At 44.5% G+C, this 26,978-nt stretch overlaps 1 protein-coding gene across 3 annotated transcripts in view; it reads left to right on the top strand.

The window, feature by feature from the left end:
• Positions 1-26,978, top strand: part of LOC119660213 (neuroligin-4, Y-linked) — a 329,531-nt gene that overhangs the window by 103,963 nt on the left and 198,590 nt on the right. For all 3 annotated transcript variants that reach the window (XM_038068648.1, XM_038068647.1, XM_038068649.1), the window contains exon 3: positions 9,127-9,344. In XM_038068648.1, coding sequence (XP_037924576.1) covers positions 9,127-9,344 — 218 coding nt within the window. The remainder of the gene's footprint in view (positions 1-9,126; positions 9,345-26,978) is intronic.

Below are 26,978 nucleotides of genomic sequence, written 5' to 3'. Positions count from 1 at the left end.
GCAAACACCTACAACTAGCTTTTCCAGGCATTTTAGTAGAAAGGAAGTTAAACTAATCGTCTTTAGAGAAGGTGTTAGAAATATCTCCAATCATAAAGTAGGACTAAGAAATAACCAAAAAAGGGACATGCCCCCGATGAAGTGGTCATTACCACGTATCTGCCCTGTCCAGCCTGGCGTAATTCGAACTTGTGCCTTGGTGAATGCTCGGGTTGGAACCTATCATTTAGTGGCCTATGGTTGGGTGCGAGAATTCGGCGGAAAACTGATTCCTTGCATTGTCGAACAACACAAGTACAGCTTCTTTCACGCAAAAGTAGGTCAGCGGGCTGATGGGAAATGGCGATATTTAGTTCTCCAGATCGCTGCCCCACGATGGACATTAATTACGACCAAGGGAGCTATTTCGAGCTCTCCCCCACATTCTTTGCCACGTACGGATTTGCACTACTTGGTAGTGTAATGAAGCACCTATATATTGATTAGAAAGCGTAGGTCAGACTTCAATCCATTGCTCGGAATACCATTTGATGCAATTCACTTTCACAGAGTGGCCATCGAGTGCTTCACCGTCGACACACCCAGCTCAGAACCGGAGAGAAGGAATGTTGGCTTTTCATGAAAACATGGGAAGCTGAAGTGCATTATATCTAAATCAGAACTACTACGTGTGGGCGCGACAGTATGATATGCCCCATCTAGGGACCTAACACACCTTGGTATATATGAGTACGTAACTCAGAAACAACAAAAGCTACGTCAAAGTTCTTGAAAGCTGAGCCCTTAAGCCGACCTTTAGTGCCGGTTGCCAATGTTCCAGCATCCCTTTGGACTGCGGGTGGTATGCAGTGGTCCCGTGGCGTTTGAAACCCAGGAGCTTGCTTATCTCCGAGAAAAGAGTAGACTTAAACTGCATTCCTTGGCCCGTGATGATTACGGCTGGTACAACAAAACGCGGCATCCATTCTCGATAGAGGGCCTCGGCACATGATTATGCGTAATGTCAGTCAGAGAGCTATGTCTGAGGCATCGACGAACACAGCTACGGGTGCATCGGAACGAGGAAATGCCAGTAGTGTAGTATTATCAGGCTGTTGTTTGACGGTTTCAAACGCTGGAAATACCTCAATAGATCACGCAACCTCGCGGGTGACTTTCCTTTAAAACCCGGCCAGGAAAGCATTGAGGATCGCTTGGTGATGAGTGGACTTGCGAAGGAAACTGCAATAGAAGTTTAACATGCCCAAGAACCTTCGTAGATCCTTCACTGTGTTTAGCAGGGGAACGTCATCCTGGTGAACTCGAAGAGTCCGAAAGTTGTGCAGATAGCGGTTTTCGATGTCTTCGGGAGGAACAAGGATTTGATGATACGCCTTTGCCAGATCCAATGTAATCCCCACAAGACCTCCATTTGGCGTAGCCGGTAGTGTTGATGTGGTGTTGCACATCGCGCTTAACCGCCTGGGAGAAACTACTTTCAGTCTTAATGTTGCGAATATTTTCGGAGGAGTGCGCGGATTCGTTGATCGGCGCCAGTTCAGTGCGTCTGGTGGAAGTGATTTCACCGCTGGTATTGCAGTCGGTGGTTTTTGCTTCCGATGTGCCACCACACCGGTTTTATGTTGTCCCAAAAAAAGTTCAGCTCTCAGTTTTGTTTGATAGATCCTTGTCCTGAAGGTTTAGCGTAATTTCCTTTCATGCCAGACAGTCTTTCTGGTGAATGGTATTATGGTGATTTTGCCTATACTGATGCACAGTCTGAACCCACTCGCTCTTAGTAATTATCAATCCTAATTGAACTAATTCACATAAAGTGTACTAATACTTGTCCCTACCCGGCGGCATAACCCTCTATCTGTACTTCATTATTTGTTAGCTCTATTTGGAGTTAGTCAGCTACTGTACTCCACATTACTGGTGTTACTTTTATTTGCTTGTTGTCTAATACTTTACCCCCCAGCAGGCCAAGTCTGCGTGCAATGTGTTGCCAAAAGTATCTTCGACCTGCTGAAACGCTCACAAGGCTAAGTCGTTGGGGTCTACTTCGTCGTGTAATTCACCCGTTTGCTGATAGGGAGTAGTTTCTGTTGATCGGAGAGGGAGGGGGAGAGGATTACGCCCTAGAACTTTGGTTCTATTTCATTTAATTAACACCTCCCCCCCCACACTTTTTTAAGTGCAAATTATGCTAGCAAAATTGGTTTGACAGGTTTCTGGCGAAAGGGATTTCTTTTGTGCGTTTTCGTAATGAGCCACATTTACCCGCCTCCAAGCCCTTACCACCATTAATATAACTCTTATAATAATTTCTAGGTCCCTCTGAAATAGTGCTTGGAAGATACCATTCCATTTCGTCCTAGCTTCCGAGCATACTTCTTTTGCTGTTCTTCAATTTTAATCTTCCCGCCTTCTAGCTGTTCTGTGGTATTAAACTGAATGTTATTGTCGTTCACCATCGGTTTGAACCCCGGGAAATGAATTTTAAGAAACAGATATACCCTGTCCTCCTCATTTTCGGTAAATTTTCAACCTCTCGTTTTCAGACAGATGGAGGATGTTGCCCTATCCTAGTTTCCTGTTCTATCAGAATACGTTCCTTGATGAAGCAACTGTCTTAATCCGGCAGCTAGCCTCATATGCATCGAAGATGACGCTGTCTAGATTTTCCATCATTATCTTCATTCCCGGTTCGTTCTTGACGCCGGAGCCAACTTGTAGATGGGCCATGTTATTACTCAGGAATTTTACGTAGAATTCTAATCTGTAATTTTATTATTCTGTCATCTGATGTACAAGGCTTCTCTGACTCCCTACACTTCCTTATTAGCCCATTCATGAGAGTATTTCCTAGGGTTATATGTATGTAGATTAGCTCCAGTCGTATCCGAGTGTCTTCTCCTGGGATGTGGCCCGGTGTCATCACTGCCTCCCGAGATGTCCCGTCGGCTTCCAATGGAACTTAGACAGTCCCAAGATCTCGGGTCATACTGCAGACACATAGGCCTGCTGACAACACTAAAGATCTCCTTTTCCCGAATGGCCCGCTATGAACTTTCATTGCATTGCATTCCCAATTTGCTCCAATGACGTACCATATAAGTTCAATCTTCATACGTCTGACCTATAGTAAAAATATCCGCGAACAAATGATTTATTCTTTGAAATGGATTTACACTAGACAGTGTTCTTCACTATCTCCTGAATAGTAAAATTATGGTAATATAGTTCTCGGACTATCGCTTTCACTCCATTGTTGTAAAAGGCTTTTCCATAGCGGCAGCTAAAATACCTTCAAGCGTTATAGCGATTTTCTCTCTCTAGTAGGATAACAAATGGTTCTGAAAGGAAAATCATGCTTCGAAGTTTGTTGAGACTACTAAATCCGCCATGGATTCTTTACATAACTAGCTTCTGTGAAAATTTACACAATTTTCCGGGAACGAATTTAGTAACTTGCCTGATTTTTCCTGGGGCGCTTTAATGATCTCCATCCCTCGACTGGATACATTTCACATTTTGTTTTCCCTGTTACCACCTGCAAGCAAATACATTATCATTGCAAGGAAACATAACCAATGGGACCCGTTCCCAGCATACTCAAAAACTTTCGTCCTCGGGTTGTTTCAAACCGAACAGAAAATATTTTGAAGCTTTCCTGTGCACTCTAGTAAATGAAGCAAAACCACTTAGAGCGAATATTTAGTATTCGCCGTTCCATTGAAGGTAATTTTCTCAGTAAAAATTTCAGTTTCCACTTAGGATGCCTGAAGGCGCTCTTAGACCCTACTCACTCCTTGCAATCCCAGGCGCTGATTGAGCTAACGTAATTTATTTGTGCCTGCATTCCATGTAAAAGGTTCACTTCCCCAACGACGACGAAATATCGATCGTGGATTAATTTAGGATTCTAGAGCAACGAGTGGATAATCTAGCGCAGCATATACACGCACACATAGTAGAGTGGCGTACTTGAATGCGAGCACTGCGAATGAACCTTAATCCAGGACGCGTATAGAAAGTCCAGAATCCGGGGACTACCGCAGCTTCACAGCTCTTGTTTATATACGTCCACATGGATGGATTTTCCGCAACCAGAAATGTTCGTTGGGTTGCCCTACTTTCGCTTCATCGTGAAAACGTACATGAGGGTCTCGTTGACAGATTGTTCAACTATTGAGAATAAGAAATCTTTTGCCGAACATAAATCTAGATAGGAATAGGATATTAAAGTCCTTTCACAATTTACTGCTACTCTTTGTGGAGATGTTTTCTCAGCGAGGCAGGCGATTGATTGTTAACTTAGGGAAATTGATGGTGGATTTTAAAAGGATGCTTTTTGTTCTCCCAAGGATTGCGGAGATCAAACAGCTTAAACGATTATGCATTCCACAAAAGAGCTTGCAAATGTAGAACGGAATCCTTGTTAAGCCGGCGCAATATAAAAGAATTTATCATTTTGTGTGATAGTAACCACTTTTATCAATAAATTCTTGGTAACGGCGACAGAATTATGTCAACACTTCCGTCAAAGGGGCTGAGAAGTAGCGCTAAATCTTTAGTTCGGATCTACTTGAACCATGGATGACACCAATTAATTCTACATGTCGTTAAAGCAAACACGGAAACGCGATGCAAAACCCATTGCCAACAATGGGACTGAAACGAACTATGCTACAGAAAATAGATGTGAGGTTGTCGAAAATATTGTGCTAGATTGAGTTTTAAGGTTTTAGTGAAAACAAAACCTTACTGAAATCGATTTACTGTCTGTCTGTCTGCCTATCTCTTTTTAGGGGGTGGACATCTTCAAACAACACTGGCCTGAACACACCAGCGCCATTTTCACAAGCTTGGTTTTAGCTTGACTCTGTGATGCTGGTGAAAGCACCATAATGTTATGGGGTGCGGTGATCTCGCACTAGCTTAGTCACTTTCCTTCTCTTACGATAAGGAGTAATCTCAACTTATGAGTGTCAGCCATGATCTGCAATGCCTTCCTCCAAACTGGAACTCCTTATTGCAAGGTAGAGGTGACCACCATGACTATGAGCAACATAGAAGTATGCTGTGGTCCTCCCACATTCGGCATCATTCTTGCCAGAGGCAACATTTGCTAGTACAACCCCTTCAATGAATTATATTTTCGGTCAAACTAGTAACCATTTTGATTGCATCAATGGTTGATCTGTTTTTACGAAACCCACCCTGCCGATTTGATAGACCCCTTTGGCTCTCAAACGTCGGAGGTAAGTTGCAAAAATGCTTCCCAAAGTGTCCAGAAAGTATGTGGGTCTGTAAGAGGATTGTTAACCTGAAGTTTCACCAGCCTTAGGCGGCAGTATCAGCGTCTGCCGCTTCCATGATGTAGAATAGATCTCCTCGGACATGCACGCTTCGAACAACTTCACGAACATTTCACGGCAAGACTGAGAACCTTATTGGGTATGTCGTCCAGACCCGGGTCTTTATTGCCGCCAATTCTACCGGAGATCTTCAGCAACTCATATCTGGTGACGTAATATTCAAGGACCGCTAGAAGGTATCAGCACCTAGCTCTTCCTGGGGAAATAGCCCTCAGATAATTAGTAACACGAGAGCATCTCACTCTTGTCTTGCTGGATGACGGGCTTCAGGTCGAAAGGCACGAATAAAAGTGTATTTTCCATCAATTCGTGACGGGGGATGAAAAATGAATCTGTTTCAAGAATTTTAAACGAAAAAAATAGATTGTCGATTCAGGGAAACCATCAAGACTGAATGAAGACATGGAGGTTATGCCCACTTAGAAGTTGGGTAAGGAAGTAATCACTCATCAATCATCAATCATCACGGTTCAGCCACGGGTCTAAACTGTCGATGAGCCGCGCGGTTCCTTTGACGCTTCGCTCTTTTGCCAAGAGCGTTGCCTCTCGGTAAGTGTACGGTGACGTACTTTTCAGGCAAATACCTCTCTTAAATTTTTACTCTGCCGGCTGTAGGTAGCTTTACGCTCGTTAGCAAGGAGGGGGACGAAGGTCACTCCCGCGATCACCATCACAGCCGGTTATGAGGTGAGCAAGGCGGTTACGATGCACCTCCTTGTCAAGGGTATCAGCTCTTACCTCCACGCCATAGAGAAGAGCGTTGCTCCCATAAGAAGACGTCTCCTGGTAGAAATAGGGCCCCCAAGATTCATCAATAGCCGAGACTCCAGCTGCAACTCTTTTCGGTGCTGCTTTGATTAGTTCGAAGAAGCTCATCTTCGATTCGAGCATTAAAGCAAGATATTTAATACCTGGTTTTCACTCTATAGTCAACCCTCCAATCGATATGGAAGCAGGGTCGGGATTCTCTTTCTGGTCAAGATGAGTACTTCGATTTTGTTCAGTGTAAGGCTGAAACCATGGTTCATCCATCCGCTTACTCGTTGCGTCAATATGCCAAGTTCGGCAACGCCGATTCCAAGTCGACTTTTAGCAGACGATCGTAAAAATCATTCCAGAGATGCGTCCCTAGGTTGGATCCCTGTGCTATTCCCCAATCAGAGAGCAAGGAACAGTCTTTCAGATAATTTCTTAATATCCGCACGAGGTAGCTTGGCACGTGGAATGAGTTTTCGAATGTGTCTAGCATATCTACTCATCTTACGGAATTAAAAACATTTTTGTGTACCTCGGCTCGATGAACCGCACCCACGACTTCCATAACGGCATCCTTCAGGTCTCCGCTTCCTTTTATGGCTAGCGCCAATCGTTTGACCTTCTAGCGACAAGGAAGAATTTCTTCCTTCGTGCAGACATTGAACGACCCGGCACAATCATTGCTTTCCGAGCTGTTGATAGCAACCGTTGCGAGATGTCAAGGGAAGAATGGCCATACAATGCAGTCCATCTGGTCGGTACTTATTATACAGCGTTTCTGAAGAGTCCGGGTGACAATTTGATAGACAAGTCCCACGGGTTCTCATTTACCTCGCTGCTTAAGTTCTGCCGAGCACGAGCTTTGCTTTTATTTACCGCACTGAGGAATCTCCTTTTGGCTGATCTATACTCTGCCTTTATGGCGCATGCCTCTTTGCAAGAGCATAATCGTTGTAGCGACTGTTGTACCGGCAAAACGTTGGCGTTGATTCGGTGTTTAAAACTATAAGCCCTGTCCTCGCTGCCATTTCTCAGATCCCTTTCCCTCTGGATTCTGGAGCCTAAGGCATGCCCCATTCAGGGACCCTAGCAATAAAATCACCGCCTACCAGGATTTGTCCCTTCGTGCCCGAAACGAAGACTTTCACAGCATCAAGCCGCCGTGGAAAATCTGGCATCGTCTCACTCGACGTCAGGTAAACGCAGAAAAAAGTTGCGCCGTCACCAGGTGCACCACAATCCTTGCAGTGAACGCAATTTTCGCTTTCATTCATTGCAGATCTTTGCTTGGCGACCTACCTGATCGCATCGCGGCATGCTGTCCTCCTGTCGAGTTCCTTGTAAGGTTCTGACGTGTGGCTATAGTCCAGACATTTGTAGCACTTAGTGGCGATTATCCACATTCGTACCCTGCATCCAATTTTGATTTTCCCGCTGTTAAGGAGTTTCCTCGCATATTGCTCAGACATAGCGGGTTTTTAACCTCGAGTGTTCACACTTACTTACCTGGGTATTCACATTTTATGGCCTCTCCATTTCGAACTTTTCTATGAGGCGATCAAAATCTCGGATTACTAGAGTGCAGATAGGCAGGAGAGCTTACTCCCCCTTGACCGCTTCACAGAAAGTACTCTTGCTAGTCGTCTTTGGGTCTAATTTGACGAGGACTCCGCCACCCTTCGTTTTGCGTATGGAAGATACTTCTGTTCCGTTGTTTTCGAGTTTCATCCTCTTGCGGATTTCACTAAGGACTTCCACAAATATGTTGCCTTTCACTCGAGCCAAATTAAGTCTTTTTCGCTTCCTCGTTTTTTCTGTCAGTGGCTTCCTTCAGGCACGTCTCCCTGTTTCTGCTTTTTCCACAGTTCGCTTTGCTATCCGTTTGACGCTTCCAGTGCTCTCAGCGTCTCAGCTCTCCACTTTCGCCTGTACAAGGCCGTCCAGAAATTTCTCCTTCTTCTGGAAGAATGTTGTCGACCGCATACGCTTCACCACTGTCGCGCATTTCCTGATGAACCTTTCCGCTGGGACGGCCGGCTGCACTTCCTCTTGGTTCGAGTCGGAAGCCATGGGAAGACGGAATAGTCACGGATGTTAAAGGTAGAAAAAGCTCCGACTCCAGTTCCCTGAGGCCTGACCTACGATTAGCTGAGCCGAGAACTCGCGGACGGATCAGCGCTTGCTCAGGGCAAATGTACAATACCGATTCAATGTACAATACCTGATCAGGGCCTGGGAAAGCTAGACTCACGTCACCCAATCGACTTCGGCAGAGAGCTGTCTACTGCTCCAGGGACTCCCAGTATGTCCAGACGTGTACCGGTCATTCACAGTTCGCTCTTTACGCGCGTTGTCTATTGAGCCTTCTTTTTAAGGTTTTGTGTGAAACAAAACCTTACTTTTCTGCTGGGGTGAAGAAATTTAGGAAGCAAACATTTAGGAATTCTTTTTACCCAAATCGCACTCAATCGATCACTAATTGACTTGCGATGCAGCATTTTTTTGAGGACACTTACCATAAACATGAAGCGGGCATTCTACATTCCAAATCTGTGTTCCAGAAAATGACCGCGAAGACGTTCTTGAAATTCCGTGGCAGTCGGCGGGATACCGTTGAATTGAATGATTGTTGTAAATGTATCCCCATGGAGTGTGGTCTTGAAAAAGTAGTATCTTTTTTGCTGGAAGTTACTTTTTCTGTTGCTCAATGATATTTGCCAAGATGTTGACAGAATAACTGCAAAAACCGCCTTTGCCAGGCTGGAGCATATTTTTTGGTTAAGGTTGATGGAGCCCTAAGTCCGCATCATGACAGGAAACGGGACCAATCGAAGAGAACCTTTCTTCGACTTCCTTGGTGAACAGATGCCGGTTTTTGGGTTAAACATTCAACTTCTTGGAAAAGGACGACAGATGAATTATCTGAATCTTTAAATGATTTTATTTCCTCGAATATTTATAGTCAATCACAAATTTCAATTGTTTGAATTGCTTATTCTATTTTCAGATTCAGTCCAACGAGAGCTCCATCACCTTGGGATGGTGTTCGACTGGCTGACCGCTATAGTGCCGTATGTCCACAACGATTACCCAACATACAGAATGAAACGGCAGCTTTAGAAAAAATGCCCAAGGGACGATTAGAATACTTAAAAAGGCTTATACCTTTCCTACAGGATCAATCAGAAGACTGCTTATATCTAAACGTATTTTCACCTATTCACGGTAAGATTTACTTTGCATTTCTTCCACTTTGTCAATCAATCGAGAACGTAACCAATGAATAACTGTCAGAATCTAAATAAACGTAAATTTCCTTTAAGTAAATATAAATTTTAAATGAACATGAAGTAATAGTGGAAAATAGAGGGTATCTAGGTACTGTAAACCCCTAAGTGAGGGGCAGTAAGTCAACCACTATCATTCCTTGATTCAACCGCTTCAGAAGTTCCAAAAAACGATATATAATTATTCTCATTTGAGAGGAACTTGCGATACCAGGTCGACTCGTTTGCTGGTTTCGTTGAGAAAGTAAGTTCCGCTGATTAACATTGCCAAGAAGAAGCCATAGTTCTAACCTGTCACATATTGTTAAGCCAAGTAGCGGAGACCAGAATCATAGAAATTTCAAGACTCGAATATATATAAGGTTGACATTTACCACTTGATTTTGTATATCGCGTCAACCACTCCTACGCTTCCTCCCACGACATCCTGATACGCCTGCACTCCTTTTCCACTGTTTTGCATCAAGTGCCCTTGGGGTGACCCACCCGCCGTCCACCGTGGGAAGATGGATTCCATTGCATGGTGTTGCCATCAATGCCACTGTCGTCCCTTCTTAATGATCCAATGGCCAATCCACAGCCATTTTCACCCGCTGGTGCCACGCCTGTACACCGACCAAGTCCTTCTTTGTAATAGTTTCAGATCAGCGTACTCCGATGATAGCACGGAGATAGGTGTTTACAAAGGCTGCGCAAAGGCGCATGACAGTGGGAGCCACTTTCTATATAATAATACAGAACAGCCTCACCTTGATCTTTATATTGGGATATTAGGCAACATCCAGTTCGGTGCCACCGTGGACTAAAACCTTCGGGGCTCTGCCTATTAATGCAAATAGGGAGAGTGTGATGACCCGTCAGACTCAGAATGTTTGGCTTGTTAGTGTTTAACTTTAGTCAATTCTACCTCTTTCCAAATCGAGGGCCATTTGATCAAGTTGCATGACCTAATGAGAGAGCAAGCAAATTTCATCAACGTAGTGGAGGTGTTTAGGAAAATATGTCATCGTCCATTAACCATCCGTCCATATCCTCCACACAAGGAATCATTAGGAACGTCACCGACAACAATAAGAAATAATATGGGTGACAAGATGCAACCCTTGCGGACTCCTCTTTAGAACTTAAAATCCACTGGGATTTTGCGAAATCAAATGACATTTTGCGAATTAAATGTCGTTCTAATTGCTATTAGTTTATCAGGAATGCTCCTCCCTGAATAAAGCACTCCAGATACACTATCGAAATCGATAAACTCCGCGCATTGTTCCAAAATGAACCATAAAGTTGTTGATATATTCAATGCAGGAGTATCTCAAGCGCGTACTCTCTGTTGATCAAGCTGTCATGCGTTCCAAGACTATTTTGCCAATTATCTTCCAACAGTTTTTCATCCTTTCCTGCAGTGAGAAAATCTGATCTCTTGCTGATTTGCTGGGCTGACGCCTCTTTGTTGATATTCTGAGCGTATGGGGTTATCCGACCTAGCAAGATCTTACAGATGGTACTCAGCAACGTGATACCTTCCTGCCTGATTTTTTATATATGAGACAGATAATGGCTCGTTCCCAATCTTCATTCATTGATTCGCTGTCGGACACCTTGAGCATAAGCTGTTGAACCGATTGACATAATTGGTCACCTCTATATTTAACCAATTCGGCTGTAGTTCCATCAGGTCCCGGTGACTGATCATTTTTAAGTCGATGAGTTGCGCGAACTGTTTCTTCTATACCTATTGGTGGTGGCAGTATTTGTCCGTCGTCTTCAGTTCGCAGGATTTCCAACTCTTCGATATTCCGTTTGTTGAGCAGTTCATCAAAATACTCAATGCATCAGTCCAATATGCCCATTCTGTCGAAAATCAGATTGCCTTCTGAGCACCATGATGTGTAAGGCTTCATCGAACCAGCAGTTCCAAATTTTTTCCGACGGGAGATCAAGTATGTTTGTGGCCGTGATGATAAGGCTATTTAGATGGCTCGAAAGATCATTTTTTGATGCTTCATCTCCAGAACATCTGTCAGCTGCGGTTATTGCCCCGTCATAGGTATCACGGAGGGCTGTGTGGTGGATGGCTTCAGTTAATTGTCAGAAGGGATTCTAGGCGGAGAAGCCTGGAGCATTATGCCAACAAGATAGTGATCCGAGTCAAAGTTGAGAGAAAGCGGCGTTCAACTAACACGCGGCCGATTTGGTTGAAAGTGATCTCATCTGGAGAGGCCCATGTATATTTGTATAATGCTTTTCACGCAAACCAGGTACTTGCAACAACCATTTCGTGCGATACTGATAACTGAATAAGCTGCAGTCGGTATACAGGCTCGGTGTCTACTTCACTGCTAAAACTTCCAAGTAGCCTTTTGATATCATATTTGGCGCAGGCTTTGAGGGTCCGCTCAATTCCTCGTAGAACGTATCCTTCTCCGCCTCTCCAGTCTCTTAATTCCATGAGAAAATGCGCAAATCGTTATTCTACTTTCGTTGTCGCGTTCGTCATTGTAAAATCCATCCTGTCTGAGGCTCCTTCTGTGGTTTCCTAGCGTCCGTTTTCCATGTAGCTTTTTTAACCCTACCCAACGCCCCACCTGGAGTGCCAGTTGGTCTAAATTTCTCGTTTTAGCCGCAGGAGACTAGACCAGACCTTCCTCCTACTTCGTCTGCAGCTTTTCGTTAAAAAAGAACGATCACCAGGTGGAGGTGTAGATAGGGTTTGGTAGTAGAGCTGTTGGTGTACTTTCAGCAGACGTTTTGTTCTACGTCGTGGATACCAATCCACGTTCCCGCCATCCACTTGTTAGCCACCACACCGCCGCCGTATCGTGTCAAAATGGGGAAGCATCAAATACCTTGGAATATGATAGATGTGAGGCAGCATTTACTGCTGATTTACCCAGCGCAAATTTGAGTAACTGCATTGGATTCCACATGAAATGTTCAAAGGACGAACCGGTTTATATAAAGACTACCTTAACAGTGAGTTGTGGTTTTAGAATCATCTCAGACGAAGCGGCTTATGAGGCAGCCGGAAGGGCGTCAATCGGCATTTTGACCGAAGAAATGACGCCCATTTATGATGGACCCAATTCTTCCTCTGATCGGCCCGTGGAAACGTTGAAATGTAGGAATCGTTAAGCAGGTGGCGTGTGTGTGTGTGTGTGTGTGTATGGTGGGGGAGAAGCTACAGCTTCTGAGCACTCAGGCCGTGTTGGCCCATTGTACTCGCCCCCCCGTCTAACGGAATATTCCGGATTCGTTAACGTATCGCAGGATTTCCGTTAGTGGATGTGATGCTACCCGTCGCAATTGGAGGACATCGGCACCAAAGATCTGATGCCTGATGCGTCCATAGGCGGGGCATTCACATAGGAAATGCTCCGTGGATTCCGCTTCCTCATTACAGGAGGGACACGTATCATCTTCGGTAATTCCTATTCTGAACATATGCCCAGCTAGTGAATTATAGCCTGTCAGAATGCCCACAATACACCTGCAAGTTTTCCTGCTTTTCGACAGGATAAACTTTGCGGTACGTATGTTGGGTTCTGGCAGGAAAAGTTTGGTGTGTCGAGCAGCATTTAAGCTCTGCCACCTGTCGTTATGGGAAACTTGTTCCCAGTTTTTGAAAACAGATTTAGCTAATGCTACTGATACCCCAATTGCTGGCTCCGGTCCCGGCATAGGGGAGATTGACCCCTCTTTCGCTAAAGCATCCGAGATTTCATTTCCCTCTATGCCACTGTGACCAGGTACCCAGAGTAATTCCACCGTATTGAATCTAGACATAGAGTTCAAACGGTTTCTGCATTCCTGAACGATTTTCGAAGTGATCAAAGGACTGCTCAATGCCCTCAGTGCAGCTTGACAGTCACTGCAGATTGCGATGCGCCTGCCCTTCAACCGCTCGTCAATCACCCAGTTTGCCACCCTTAGGATCGCATAAACTTCGGCTTGAAAAACCGTTGCATATTGTCCCAAAGGAAAAGCCCACTTCTCGTTTTTATTCGAGAGGTAGACTCCGGCTCCAGAACCCTCTTCTGTTTTTGAGCCATCGGTGTAGAAGACTTCCGTATATCCCGCCACGCATTCCTCTAGGTCTTCCCAGTCCTCTCTACGCTTCAAGGTAACTACATATCTTCTACCAAACAGATGTATGGGGACACGAGAATCGGAAGGCATTGTAAGAACTGGATTTAGTCCTCCCAGTAACTCTTCCAATGCGCTGTGCCCCCCACATCCGTTGTTTTCCCGTAGATCTAATCGAATTAGCCTATGAGCTGCTCTCATTGCAGTGCTTTGAATAAATATATCCAGGGGCTGCAAATTGAGTAGTGCATTCAGAGCTGCGCCGGATGTCGTGCTCATGGCACCAGTGATACCCAGACAAACAGTTCTTTGCAGTGCGTCTAGTTTACGGTGAAAACCTTTTTGTCTCACCTTAACCCACCACACAACGGATGCATATACGAACATCGGCCTAATGATGGCAACGTATATCCACATTACCACATGAGGCCTGAGTCCCCATGTCGAGGCAAAGGTCCGTCTGCACAGCCCATAAGCTGTGAGAGCTCTTTTCATCTTTACCTCTACATGTTTATTCCAAAGAAGTTTTTTATCTAGAGTGACCCCCAGATATTTCACTTCTTCGGAGAGTTGAAGGGTAGTACCCCTCATCTCAGGGAGACAAACTCCATCCAGTTTTCTCCTTTTTGTGAATAAAACCATTGTGGTTTTATTTGGATTAGATGACAAACCATGTCTAAGGCACCAGCTGTCTATCAAATCAACTGCACGCTGTATATTTCTACACACCGTTCCAAGATCCCGATCAACAGCAAGTACAGCCACGTCATCAGCATAAACTTGAGCGTGTATTGGAAAATTTTGCAGTTCGCATAGCAGTGAGTCGATCAGCATACGCCACAGAAGCGGCGAAAGCACACTTCCTTGGGGGCAGCCCTTCGTTGCTTCCGTAGTCAGGTAGCGATCGACCCCTACCTCAGCGCACAACAATATTTGCGTTAGCATAGCATGGATCCACTTAATTAAAGCATCATCAACACCATGCGCTCTGGCGGCATCACAAAGTTTTTGAAAAGGCGCACAGTCAAAAGGGCCTTCAATGTCCACGAACACCCCCATCGCGTACTCACCATTCAAAGTTGCATCCTCTATCTTTGTGACCAAAGAATGAAGAGCAGACTCACAGGACTTTCCACGTTGGTAAGCATGTTGGTTTTCACTAAATGGGTGTGACCCAAGTGCGTTTCCACGAATGTGACGCTTCACCAGTCTCTCCAAAACTTTCAGCAATAATGAAGTCAAGCTGATTTGTCTGAAGTTCTTTGGATTAGAATAGTCATCTTTCTCAGGTTTCGGTATGAAAACTACCTTAACCTGTTGCCAAGAAGAAGGCACGTAGCCCACAGCAAGACATCCTCGAAAAATATTTCTTAGAGGTCGCTCTAAATGCTCCATACCCTCCTTCAGCATTGCCGGATAGATGCCATCCATGCCAGGTGCTTTGAAATATTCAAAGGACAGTATGACAGCTCTCACCCTTTCATGGGTAACAACCGCTTTCGCAGTGTTCCAGTTCCCCTTGCAACACTTGCGTGTTGAAGGGGTTGCAAGGACCGTCAACTTTCCCCCTACCACTTCTCTCACCCGTTCTCCCGGGTGGTGTACTTCCAGGAGGGTCTGTACTGAGTCCAGTGTGGAGCTCGTGAAAGTACCGTCGGGTTTTCTAAGAGAATCCAACTTGGCTGAGTCATCCTTTTTGAGGACTCTGCACAGCCTTGAAGTCTTCCTTTCGCCTTCCAGTTCCTCACAGTACGCTCTAAAGGAGTCTCGTTTCGAGCACCTCACGAGCTTCTTATATTCACGTTCTGAGTTCCTGAAATTTAACCAGTCTTCGTGCTTGTTATTTTTGCAAGCACGATTTAGAAGTCGCCTGGTTGATTTCCTGAGTTTTTGCAGTTCTCGGTTCCACCAAGGAACCGTTTTACCGCTTTGGCCTCGGGAAATAGGACAAGCCTCTTCATAGCACTCTAAAAGTGTGCAGTTCAGAGTTTTCACTTCATCTTCCAGCGCCAAAGGAATCCTTAGTCGCCTAGGGAACTGTACTTTATTGCCAAGAAGTTCATTGAACTTTGCCCAATCCGTTTTCCTAGGGTTCCGTCTTTGTACTGCAGACTGTTCGCCCGCAATAGTCAGATTGAATTCTAGATGACAGTGAGACCTCGTCTGGCACTCGCCAGTGTTTAATCAACTCTAACAATTTTGGGGTACAGATTGTTAGGTCAATTACTTCGCTTCTTCTCTCTCTCTCATAAGACCAGCTGAAGTGATGAAATCAAATAGCTTCTCTCCTCTTGGATTGCATTTGCTACTGCCCCAACAAATATGTTGAGCATTCGCATCGCAACCTATTAAGAGTTCGAGACCACTTGATTCTGCATACGCCACCAGATCCCTAAGCTCTTGCGTCGGTGGAGGATACAAAGAATCATAGGGTAAATAAGCGGAGGCAACTATGATGCTTTTCCTCTCGCCATTTATTTGGTATTGTATGATGACCGTAGTCCTGGGAACAATATTGTCTCAGCATAGTTGCCTCTAACCGTCTAGACATCAGGACGCAAGCTCTCGGTCTTATGGATCTTTCGTCGTAGAAGATCCTAGCCCCCTTTACTGATCCAATGCCACAGATTCTGTTAAATCGAACCCACGGTTCTTGCACCAGAAAGATATAGGGGAAATCCTGCAGCTTTGTCATTCTCGCTGCCAACAGGTAGGAGGGAGCTTTGGCATGCTTCAGGTTGATTTGACCAATCTTTATGTTTTTCGACATAAACTTAGTCTATTGTCTTATGGAAAACAGTTAGAAGCGTATGCGGCAGTCCGCGTATGACGGGGTTTCCCCCACGCCGTACCGCCAGAGACTCGATCCCCTCGTGATTGATTTCTCTGAGAAAAGCCGCACTTGGAAGTACCGCAATTCCCATGTTCTCATCCACGAAGGATCTCATCTCATCCCGCAGAGCATTCGTCTGTTCTCCACTTAGCACCTTAATTGGTTTGCGGTGTCCGGGTTGCATAGATTCGATCACTCGAACTGGCATCAAGTCAGTTCCGTTCACGTCTCTGGCTTCCCTTCCTTCCGCCTGTTCCTTGGAAGGTGTAGGAGAAGTTACTAGCAGGTAGGATTCACTCTGTAGTCCCTTCCCCAGTGCGAGCCCCCATACGGGGGGCACACCGGTCCTAATCCCCGCGAGACGCGTGAATATAAGCCCTGGTGCGGAGCACAATAAAGTGTTATCCACAGCAGATGTGTTGGTCTTACGCTTCTTGCGCGCATTACCGCTGACAGAAGAGTCTGGTGCGTCCAGTGTGGATCTTACCGGGGTTTCCAGTTTATTCCCACCTTCCGCCGGAGATTCCGCTTCCTTCTGTCCGATTTCTCTGGGCTTTACCGCGCCTAGTGGAACAGCCACGTCCATGTCCTCATTCCCAAGGTGCTTCATCTTCCTTCGCAGTGCTCTCTTCTGCCGTCGGCTTCGGGCCTTTCCAGGTTCACGGTGTCCGGATCCATTTCCACACACCGGCGTTAAACCAGTAGCGTCCACGTCACCAGCTTCCCATTCTTCCGCTGTTCCTGGTAAGGATAAAGGAGAAGGTTCTGACAGGCAAAATTCAGCCGTAGTCGGATTTCCAGTTTCTCCCAATTTGAAAGTTTCCGTACTTTCCTTTCTGGCTAACTTCGCCGTAGGCACCAAGTGCAAACTCTCCAAACACTGAGTCGGAAAGCATGCCTTCTACAGATTGATCTGTAGGCGAGTATGAATGTGGTGAGGCCTCCAAAATCCGCGCCTCAGCCGCGACATGATTGCTCCTGGTCGCGGGTGGATTCGAAATCTGTGACTTCTTACCACTTGGAGAGTTTAAATCCATCGTTTCCATATTCATATTTTTGGACACCCTTAGTGTAGTAGTAAACTACTACAGGCGGTGTCCGAAGGAGAGATGCAGGTGGCAGTAACAGTGCCAACACGGCACATGGTGGATACCGTAAATACCTCTATAGGTTTAAAATGGAGTACATTGTCACAGCCGGGGTACCACAGGGATCGGTACTTGGTCCCCTGTTGTGGAATATCATGTATAATGGGGTGCTTGCTCTTCCCGTCCCAGAGGGGACTACGATTGTCGGCTTTGCTGATGACCTAGTGGTGGTTGTTGCAGCATAACACCCAGAAGATGTGGAGGTTTACGTAACGGAAACAGTGAGAGTGGACCGAAACATTGCCGGAGGTTGGTGCTAGCCGGAGTGGTGCGCTCCATCCTGCTCTACTCGTCGCCTGTGTGGGCAGGTGAACTCGGTTTACCGGCGGATGGCTTTGATTGGTGGTGGCAGGCATGATCCCGGTCGACATTCTGGCCAAAGAAATTAGTGTCCTGTACAATGCAAGACGTATGGAGGGGCATGCACAGCGTAGAAATGCGGCAAGGTCACAGTCGCTTGATCTCTGGCAACGCAGATGGGACGAGCCTACGAAAGGTCGGTGGACGCACAGGCTCATTCCCAACATTAGGGTGTGGCTTGAGCGAAAACATGGGGAGACCAACTACCACATTACCCAGTTCCTCACGGGACACGGTGGTTGCTACAGGAAATATCTGCATCGCTTTGGGTTGGATGATTCTCCGAACTGTCCCAGATGCGATGGCATACCGGAGGATCCAGAGCATGTGATGTTTCACTGCCCTCGATTTGCGATGGAGAGAAGGAGCTTAAACCAGGTGTTGGGCTGGAGCGGACCCCGGAGAGCATGGTTACTGAGATGCTGGAGTCCGAGGAGAAGTGGCTTGCGGTTGGCTCCGCAATCATCCAAATGCAGGAGGAGTTGCTGAAGGAACAAAGAAGGAGGAAAGCTGCAAATAGGAGGAGGATGAGTGCCTAAGAGCAAACCTACCCCGCAGGGCTAGGGCTGGAGAGACTGGGGGTGGTTTTTAGTGGGTGTGAATCCCATAAGCGCCCGCTGTAGTTCCGCCGTTCGGGCGGCGGAGCTGCGGCGGACGTGTCTTTCTAAGATTTTCCACCTCCGTGTACGCACGAAAAAAAAAAGTTTAAAATGGAGAGCTCACCCAACAGTAGGATATATATTCTTCCTTTTTGCTAGATTCGCAGAGTAAAAAAAGGGTCTAGAGGAGACGTTGGGAGGAACAGCCGCACCGGAAAATCTAATTGAAAAAATTTTGGTAGCCGACCAGAACTGCCATGGAGTTTGCGGTACGGTGGGATGGACTTATTGCAGGTTGGAAGAGGCAGAGGAGGCGATAAAGCTGCAGGTGTGAATAGATTCAATAGGCGAAGGGAGAGGCTAGAACCGTGTCCACATCTTGAGGAGAGGAAAGGAGTTAGGAGGTAGTTTGAGTCGGCACATATGTACCAGTGTCTTTTGCAGATTTCTTCCTCCGGAAAAAAAGGCGAAGGGTAAACCGATTTTAATAAAGTTTAGTTGAATCATTCAGTCTAGACCGTAGTCTGTTAATCAGAACCTTATCTGGAATTAGTTTTCTTATGAAAAGGCCCCACCAGTGAAACGTCCTCAGCCCCAAATCAAAATCAAATTTTCACACTTTAATATCATAAACTTGAATGCATCCAAAATCCCTTTGCCTAGATCCAGAATGTTAAGTCTATGCTAACATAACTCTCATTCATGCTGGAAGTAAGCGTGTATTCGTGCGACAATCGACACCATTATAATCCCAAAGCTGACCTTCCTCCTTATAAGTCTCCTTGTTGAAACCAAAAAGGTCACAAGATCCTAGACATGGTTATGGTTTCATCTCAGTTTCGAAGTTGGCAATATGCTAGCTCTGAAAATTCTTGGACTGTGCATTCTTTCCTTCTTCGTTTAACTAAGTTTGGGGGTTTTCTCAGTCGACGATAGGTGGAAAACGGTATAAAATAAAACACAAATTTTTCCTTCCCTTTACAGGGATATTGCTGCATCATGAAATAATGTAAATACACATTACATCTCCAGAGTATCCTTTTCATAACGAAAAGGTACATTTGTAATGAACGTTTGAAGGATCAAGGGCAAAATCTGAAGTAGCCCCTCCGGCATATTTCTTTTCAAGAACCTACACACAGTGGCATGTACTTTAGAAAAATATACCGAATCATGACAAGTATTATGAACGGTGGATACCTTTAAAGATTTTGAATTTTAATGAGTAATTCAGCAATTCGTACAGCATAATAGTGTGGAGGAGCAGACATCATTGGATGGTACCTGACCGAAATGAAGAGGAAACAGCAACGTAAAAACCATCTTCACCTTGATTTTCCTTTTTAGTTGAATGCCATCAGCCATTTTCTTAATCTTATTCTTTTTAATGCTCTTCATCAACATCAAATAGGAACGCCCAAACCAAATATCCTGAGGCATAATCCTTATCGTGGAGTTCCCTCATAATAACCCACTCAAAAAGACTAAAATATTCATTAAGGAGTAAGGATTTTGCACAGGAATTTTCCAAGGTATATGACTTAAATAATATTCTTTGATCATGATGAGCTCTAGATGGCTGACTGACGAAACTTCTTTGAGAAAATACAATAACATGTAATGGGGGTGGAAAGAAAACTTCTTTGGTTGATTCACTTACATAAATGTTAAAAGCCGCACGAATTTCAACCTCACGATTCAAAACTTTCTCGTGATTCCGCTTCATAGGATCCACCCATACATGGCTTAAGTGGGAATGCTCCTGGCAGGAGAATATTGCGTTAGAGTTCATTTTTCTTCAGACTCCTTTTCATTCAGTGGAAAATTATGAGTCAATTTTGTATCTTGTAAATTTGTGTAACTTAAAATCGCAATATGAGAGGAAAATTCTATTTTCGGTAAAATGTTCTATTGACCTCCACGTTTGGAGATATCTTTAGAAAGGAGCAACTGCTTCCCAACGTGTGTTTTGTCTCTATGTGTGGGAAGGCCCCGAAGGTTCAACCACCTACAAATATCATCTAAAGAGGGTTCATGAAGGAAATACTGAGTGAACAAACAAATTCAATGATTGAAATTGTACGAATTGTTTATAAGGGTTTTTTTATGTGCACGACTGCCTTGAATTCAATATCGAATAATTTACTCAAACCATCGAATTAGGGTAGAACACAAATGTTGAAAGCATGGTACAAAAAGAATAAGGACTATGAGTTGGCGGGAGACATTGACCTCGATATTGTCCCTGAGCGAACAATGTTACATAAGTGGACCGGTCAATCAGCGAACTCGAGCTTGTGTCCATTAATGAGGATAAGATATTTGTACTTGCCTTCTTAATTTGATTAACATTTGTCAGGAATACAAATACGATTTCGCTGCAGACAATCGTCCTTTACCCTTAATGTATGTTTAAATTTGAATGAAATTTGCCCTTCTGTTTTCTGCCTCACCTGAGTAAGAGGGACTAGATTAACCCCGTCGTCAAAAAGTCGAATATATGCTTACGAAAATGACAGCAATGAAATTCAAACGAGTCGGACTATCGCATGCTGGACGCTTCAGGTATATAGGTTTTGCGTTGATGATAAATGAGGAACTTTCTATGCATGTTTTCACAAAACCTGGCTCCTCTATATTTCGTCCAATATCAGAAAAAAAAATCGTTTTCGAAAGAACGAATTGAGCCCTATCATTTGGTATCCAACATGCCTATATTATATGATAAAAAAATAATACCTCCTTTTGGGGGAGCGCCCTTTAAATCCAACATAGGGCAATGCTACTCGTTGTCTGTGAAGCAGTTCATAGATCACATGATCTCACCAAATTTCGTGACGATAGCTCCAGCCTTTTCCAAGTACATCTCGTGTGACAGACGGATAGACAGACAGACAGCAGAAGGAATGACGAAAAAAAGGTGTTCGAACGTAACACTACTTCACAGAGAGCATATGCTATAAAACCAAAGAAATATGAGTTAAAGGCAGGTTGCTGGACTACAAAAACGGTAATAACACCCACCGCGTTTGTTCAAAAGGGCCGACCGCAAGAGATACTCCTCATTCACGAGGAGTTTGTCAACTCTGAGGTCTCCCTCAAAGAGTGCAAGAAAAATTTATAAAATTAAAGGCAAAAGAGCATATAAAAGGATTGAGAACGGAATCTTGATCGGAGGAATTACCCTTCATTCAGCTTGGGGCAAAAATAGTTGAGTTGTCCGAGTTTATCAAGGACAAGCATAACGTGACCCAAGCCATTAAACATATGGTAAAGGCAATCAGAGTTGAGTATAACAAATCACAAGAGGACGAAAGAAACTCCACGAACAAGCCAAAACCTGCTATTCTACTAGAGCCACAGCCCACTAAAGTGACGCATAACCATACTGCCATCGAATTACGGCCAAATAAGAGAGTTTGGGAAAGAGAGGAACCGACTGGGGAATCAGCACTCGCCTAGAGGAAAAAGAGAGATTCCAGAAGCGAAGCTATAAGTTCAGAAGGCTGAAAACATATGACCAAATTGCGAATGTCGATTAGTGTAGAAAAAATCAAGGGGAACGAAAGCGCTGAATGGATCAAGGTTTCCATAAAAAAGCGAAATTGAGAATTCGCGCGGAGACCGTTCTTACCTTCAGCAAGGGTAATCTCTCCTGTATCGAAAGAGGTAGTGGTTGTTGTTGTCTTTTGTTTGTCCCTTGGAACCCGGCAAGCTAACAGCCCAAACAGGACCTGATACAACCCACGAAGTACACCAACAAGACTGATGGCAAACATTTAACCTATGTTACCGGAAGCAGACTATCGTTTATGGCCAAAAACAGCCAAACACAAATTTATTAAATTTGATTTTTTTTTAATTAGCCGACACACTTACGAAGTGTCTTTCCGAACAAACTGGACACGTGTTGCAAACTTAACAGGTGGTAGTTATTAATATTTTAAGGTTATGAATATTTAGTCATAGGCTAGGGTAGTTGTCAGTGACCGCTCCGAGGAGCCCAATTAGCGCTGTGGTGGGCCATTTTGATGCCACAAACTTCTAACACCGTGACTGCTGTTATGAGAGCAGGGAGGCAGAGTCCAGCCGGCTCAGATCTTCAGACCCAGCCCGTAGCATTCACGAAGGAAAGCAGTTTTCCCACCCTCTGCAGCTAGAAATCTGTCTGAGGTCTCCAAAGAATGGTTTAGTCAGTGTCCGTAATCTGACTCTAGCTAGAGCAATCGCAAAAGAAGTGTCTGAGGGTTTTCCCCTCTACGTAGCTTCAACAATGCGAATTGTAGGGTATGCCGAGCCTGGCGGGATGGTCCCTTATGGGTCAGTGCCCCCGGCCAGCCCTTGTATGCATTTGCGCGTGTCTGGTACAGGAGCTCTCGTGATCGGGCTATATTATAAGCGGGCCAAAGCCTTCGTCATCAGCCCGCAGCTACTAAATAGTACAAGTAGATTCCGCCCTTGACAGTCGCCAGCGAGACACCGACCGCGCCTGCCGAATGACTGTTAAGAGCAGAGCCCCGCTTGGTCAATCCGTCAGCCAGCTTATTCCCCTCTATGTTCTTATGCCCGGGAACCCAATGGCTATGTTACAACCCGCATTCTGCCCTGGTTGGAAAGTCCACAGCAAAGTTTCTCGTCAACTTCAGCTTGCGTGTGGTATAGTCCAGGGGGAATGCCCAGATTTCCTTAGGTACTTCGCTTAGGATGTTACCGTGGTTTCACGTAGTCTGACGGCACTGCACGCTACAACGGTTTTAATGTGGAGCTCTAGGGGGAGGAAATGCAGGAGTACATTGAGAGCGTTCGCCGGCCTCGACTGCAGAGCGCCAGTGGCACCTGCACACGGGGTTCTCTGAATCCTATTGAGCTTCGATCTATTATCGTTTTTGCTCAAAGGAGGTTATCTTGCAGGTATAGAAGGCTATATAAGTCTTCTTAACCCTCAGTTCTATGTTCAATCTCCAATCTAGTTTTGAATCCAGGATTATACTCAGACAATAATAATAACAATAATCGTTGGCGCCACAATCCATATTGGATCAGGGCCTTGAAGTGTGTTAGAGCACTTCATTCAAGACCGTAACGGTACACTACAGTATACTTTAGGAGGCAATCTGGTCAGCATTGCACTCGCCCGAGATTATTACCCTGATTGGACTCAGGTGCTCATTCACAGCTGAGTCCACTGGTATTCGACGTCAAATCACGACAGCCTTGCGCTCTAACCACTCAGCTATCCGGACACACTCAGATACTTTACATTAAAGGCAAGAACCAAACTTTGTTAATTCAGCCGTGGTAGGTGGGATTCAGGTACTCTTGTTGGGTTTCTGGGAAGTTCGCATCTTAAGGTCCACAGGCACACTTTAAGTAACGCTCCTTCCATGATGTCGCTCATAATAGACGCGATACCATTTTAGCTAACTTTGTATTGGTAATGTAAGTTTAGCTTTGCTTTTGCTCCGGAACTAGTCCTCATTGCAACAATTCCACCTTTTGCATCGAGCGCAGAATTGTTAAAACAATGAATAAAAAACGACCGTAATTGCTTCATCAGAATGATTTTTAAATCAAAATCCACTAATTGGAACGAAAGAGTTTAAAGAAATTTATAAATGCCACACCGCAAGACAGCCGTCTATCGCAAGGTTAGAAGAGAACGATCCGTCTCCATGTGGTTCTTTCTGCCCCAAACTCATGGCACACTTTCATCGCTAGTCTCCCACTCCCGTGGCGAACTCTAAAAAGTGGAGAGTTCCGCGCCATCTATTCGTTCGCATTCACAACATTCGAAATAAATTTCAAATGCTGCGAATCCTGCCGCGCCACACCATGACCATCTGATTGTGGATTAAATCCGGCTCAATTGGTTACGGTGGGCTGGTCACTTAATCCGTATGGATGAGGATGATCCAGCCCGGAAACTCTATAAGGGCTATATCTATGGTAGAAAAAGAACACGAGGCAGACCTTGCCCTAGATGGAACAATCGCATAGGCCAGGACGCTAGACAGGTTTTAGTGATATCGAATTAGTGCATCTCGGCACAAAACCGGGATGCCTGGAGTTCCTTACTAAGGCAGGCCTAGACCGGATACCGGTTGTTGCGCCGTTGATGATGATTATACTATGAAGCTTCATACTGAAAAGTTTTGTGTAAATCCTATTACTATTTGCAAACTTTTAAGAAATCAAATCCACCCCTTTCAATATAGTAACATTAAAGTGAATAAATCGACATATTCAATGCATAAATATTACGAGCTATGCACAACTATGACAATGACTTATATCTAGTACATGTTTGGCCGAACTATCATTAACTTCACCTAGAATCGAAGAAAAGATAAGTTGAATGCAAATTTTATGCAGTATTTCACTAAACTACTTCCGAAGTACAATGAGAGTTGAAATTTCCTAGTCAAACGAGGAGTCTTCCAAACAAACAGCTGAAACTGTTTCCCACATAAATCAGCAAGCATCCTTCATTTTGTTCATCCAAGCTATAAAATAGTCTCTTCCGTAATTAAAACTTTGTCTATTTCCTTCCATTCCAATCAATTTTCGCAGGACATCAAAATTTCAAGACTGCTTTCTTATGTCCATAGGAAAAGGAAAAGCTGACGTGGACAGTTCGCTTTCAATGAGTGATTAGAGGAAGTTTCTAAGGGTGGCTGGAATCAACATTATCATTTCAACAGTTGTCAGATTTTACACAATTCCATTAATTAGCGACAAAAGGATTGAAACTTTTTGAGCAAATATGCCAACAGAAAAGTTTAGTCAAAATAGCAAAAATGTTCTCTTAATTGTGAAAGTTTTGAAATGGGGAAGTCTGAATATAGCTTGGGATAAACATAGGGTCGCTGGTAGTAAGCCATAAAATGTAGAATATTTGTCATTATGGCATTTTAACACTTAATTCCTGCAACAAATGTATTTGCTTCGGAAATCAACTGTAACGATTTTGAGATAGAAGAGCAACGCCTTGAGAACAGCGCTGGTCCAAATATATTTTATCGCCAAGCCAAGGAAGCCTTAACACGCTAGATTGTAATAATAAAATTGGCAGTCGATGGTCAAAAAATCATCCTTAGTGGCCGGAGATGAGCAAGAGGAGAGAGCTGTCCTAAAAACCTAAAAAGATAGCGATCGAAATGCTCTGTGAACACGTGCTTGCCCGCCTCTAGGCAGGCTCGCGAAAGTGGGGCGGTATCCTCCGCACACTTCAATTCTTCACGTGTGATTTCACAAAAATTCCCGTGTCTTTTCCAGTGCATTAGTTTGCACCGGATCCTGAAAAATATACAAATAATAGACACTGTTCGAACGAATTTCTTCACTATCACTTCTATAAATTTGTTATGAATAGCTGAATTGCATCCAAACTTTCCATAATTGTGTCTTATGTTATCACTTATCCTAATGCCACTGATGTACTTCTAGAATGAACTTAAGGCGGAGGGGCAGGCTGTATTTTGAGGCGTAGATTTTGTACAGGACATCACTATGACTTTTTTCAGTTGTTCAGTTGGAGAGGTTCTGAGAACGAAACTTGTTTCCCCGTTTGGGGCACACATTTTGAGTCCTCACTTCCCTGCATTTCACCCAATAAGATCGTTTTTGAAAAGTACTAATTGAGCTCTTTCCTTTGATACCCGACATGACCATATTCTGTTGAAAAATATACTCTCTCCTCTCGCATATATGGGGAGTCATACCCTAAATCTCAACGCAAAATGATACCACTCGTTGCATGTAAAGTGGCACACAGACCACATGTTCTTATCAAATTTCGTGACAATTGGTTCAGCAATTTCCAAGTAAATCGGTGTGTGACAGAAGGACAGACAGACAGACAAACAGACGAACAGACGTTCTTGATCCAAGGGGAAGAAATCCAAAGGTGATTGCCGGTGACTTCAACGCTTAGGTCCTCAAGTTGGAAAACAGGGAGAATAGCGGGGCCGAAGTCTATTAGACACTTTTGCTTAGTTGGATTTAGTTTTAGCCAATGAAGGTGATGCAAGCACCTTCCACAAAGAGGGTCTACCTCAATCGTAGACCTGGCCTTTGTCGGCCCTGTACTGGCACGTGGTATGTCCTGGCACGTTAGCCAGGATTACATCAACAAAGATCACCCGGTAATCATCTTTAAACTGTTCCTCACAGAGCCCAGGGGAAGATGACATTTAAAAGTGAGAAGGACCTCAGCCTGGTATGAAAAACCATATGATAAGGGAGTGTTCTTGAAGGTGTAGCTAGGCCAACTTACCGAGCCAGCTTAGAGAGCGGTAGATAGGAATAATCAGAGGAAAAAAGAGCGTGTTTACACGGTAGCCACAATCTTGCCATTCAACGGAGCAGGAGGGAATGTTTTAAAGAGCTCCACTTGGAAGGCCGATGTAAATCCTCGGCGGAGCGCCTATAGAATTGTGATTGGACGGTTGAGAGACCGGACATATTTCAGAGATCTCTGAATATAACGGCAATTCCTGCAGTAACCACGGACGAGCTGTTGGAAATCTGCATCTGATGATAACAAA

The sequence above is a fragment of the Hermetia illucens genome, chromosome 6 (genome assembly GCF_905115235.1).
Source record: "Hermetia illucens chromosome 6, iHerIll2.2.curated.20191125, whole genome shotgun sequence".
NCBI classification, from domain to species: Eukaryota; Metazoa; Arthropoda; class Insecta; order Diptera; family Stratiomyidae; genus Hermetia; species Hermetia illucens.
The sequence above is the reverse complement of the archived record's forward strand: the minus strand, read 5'-3'. Positions and strand labels throughout refer to the sequence as shown.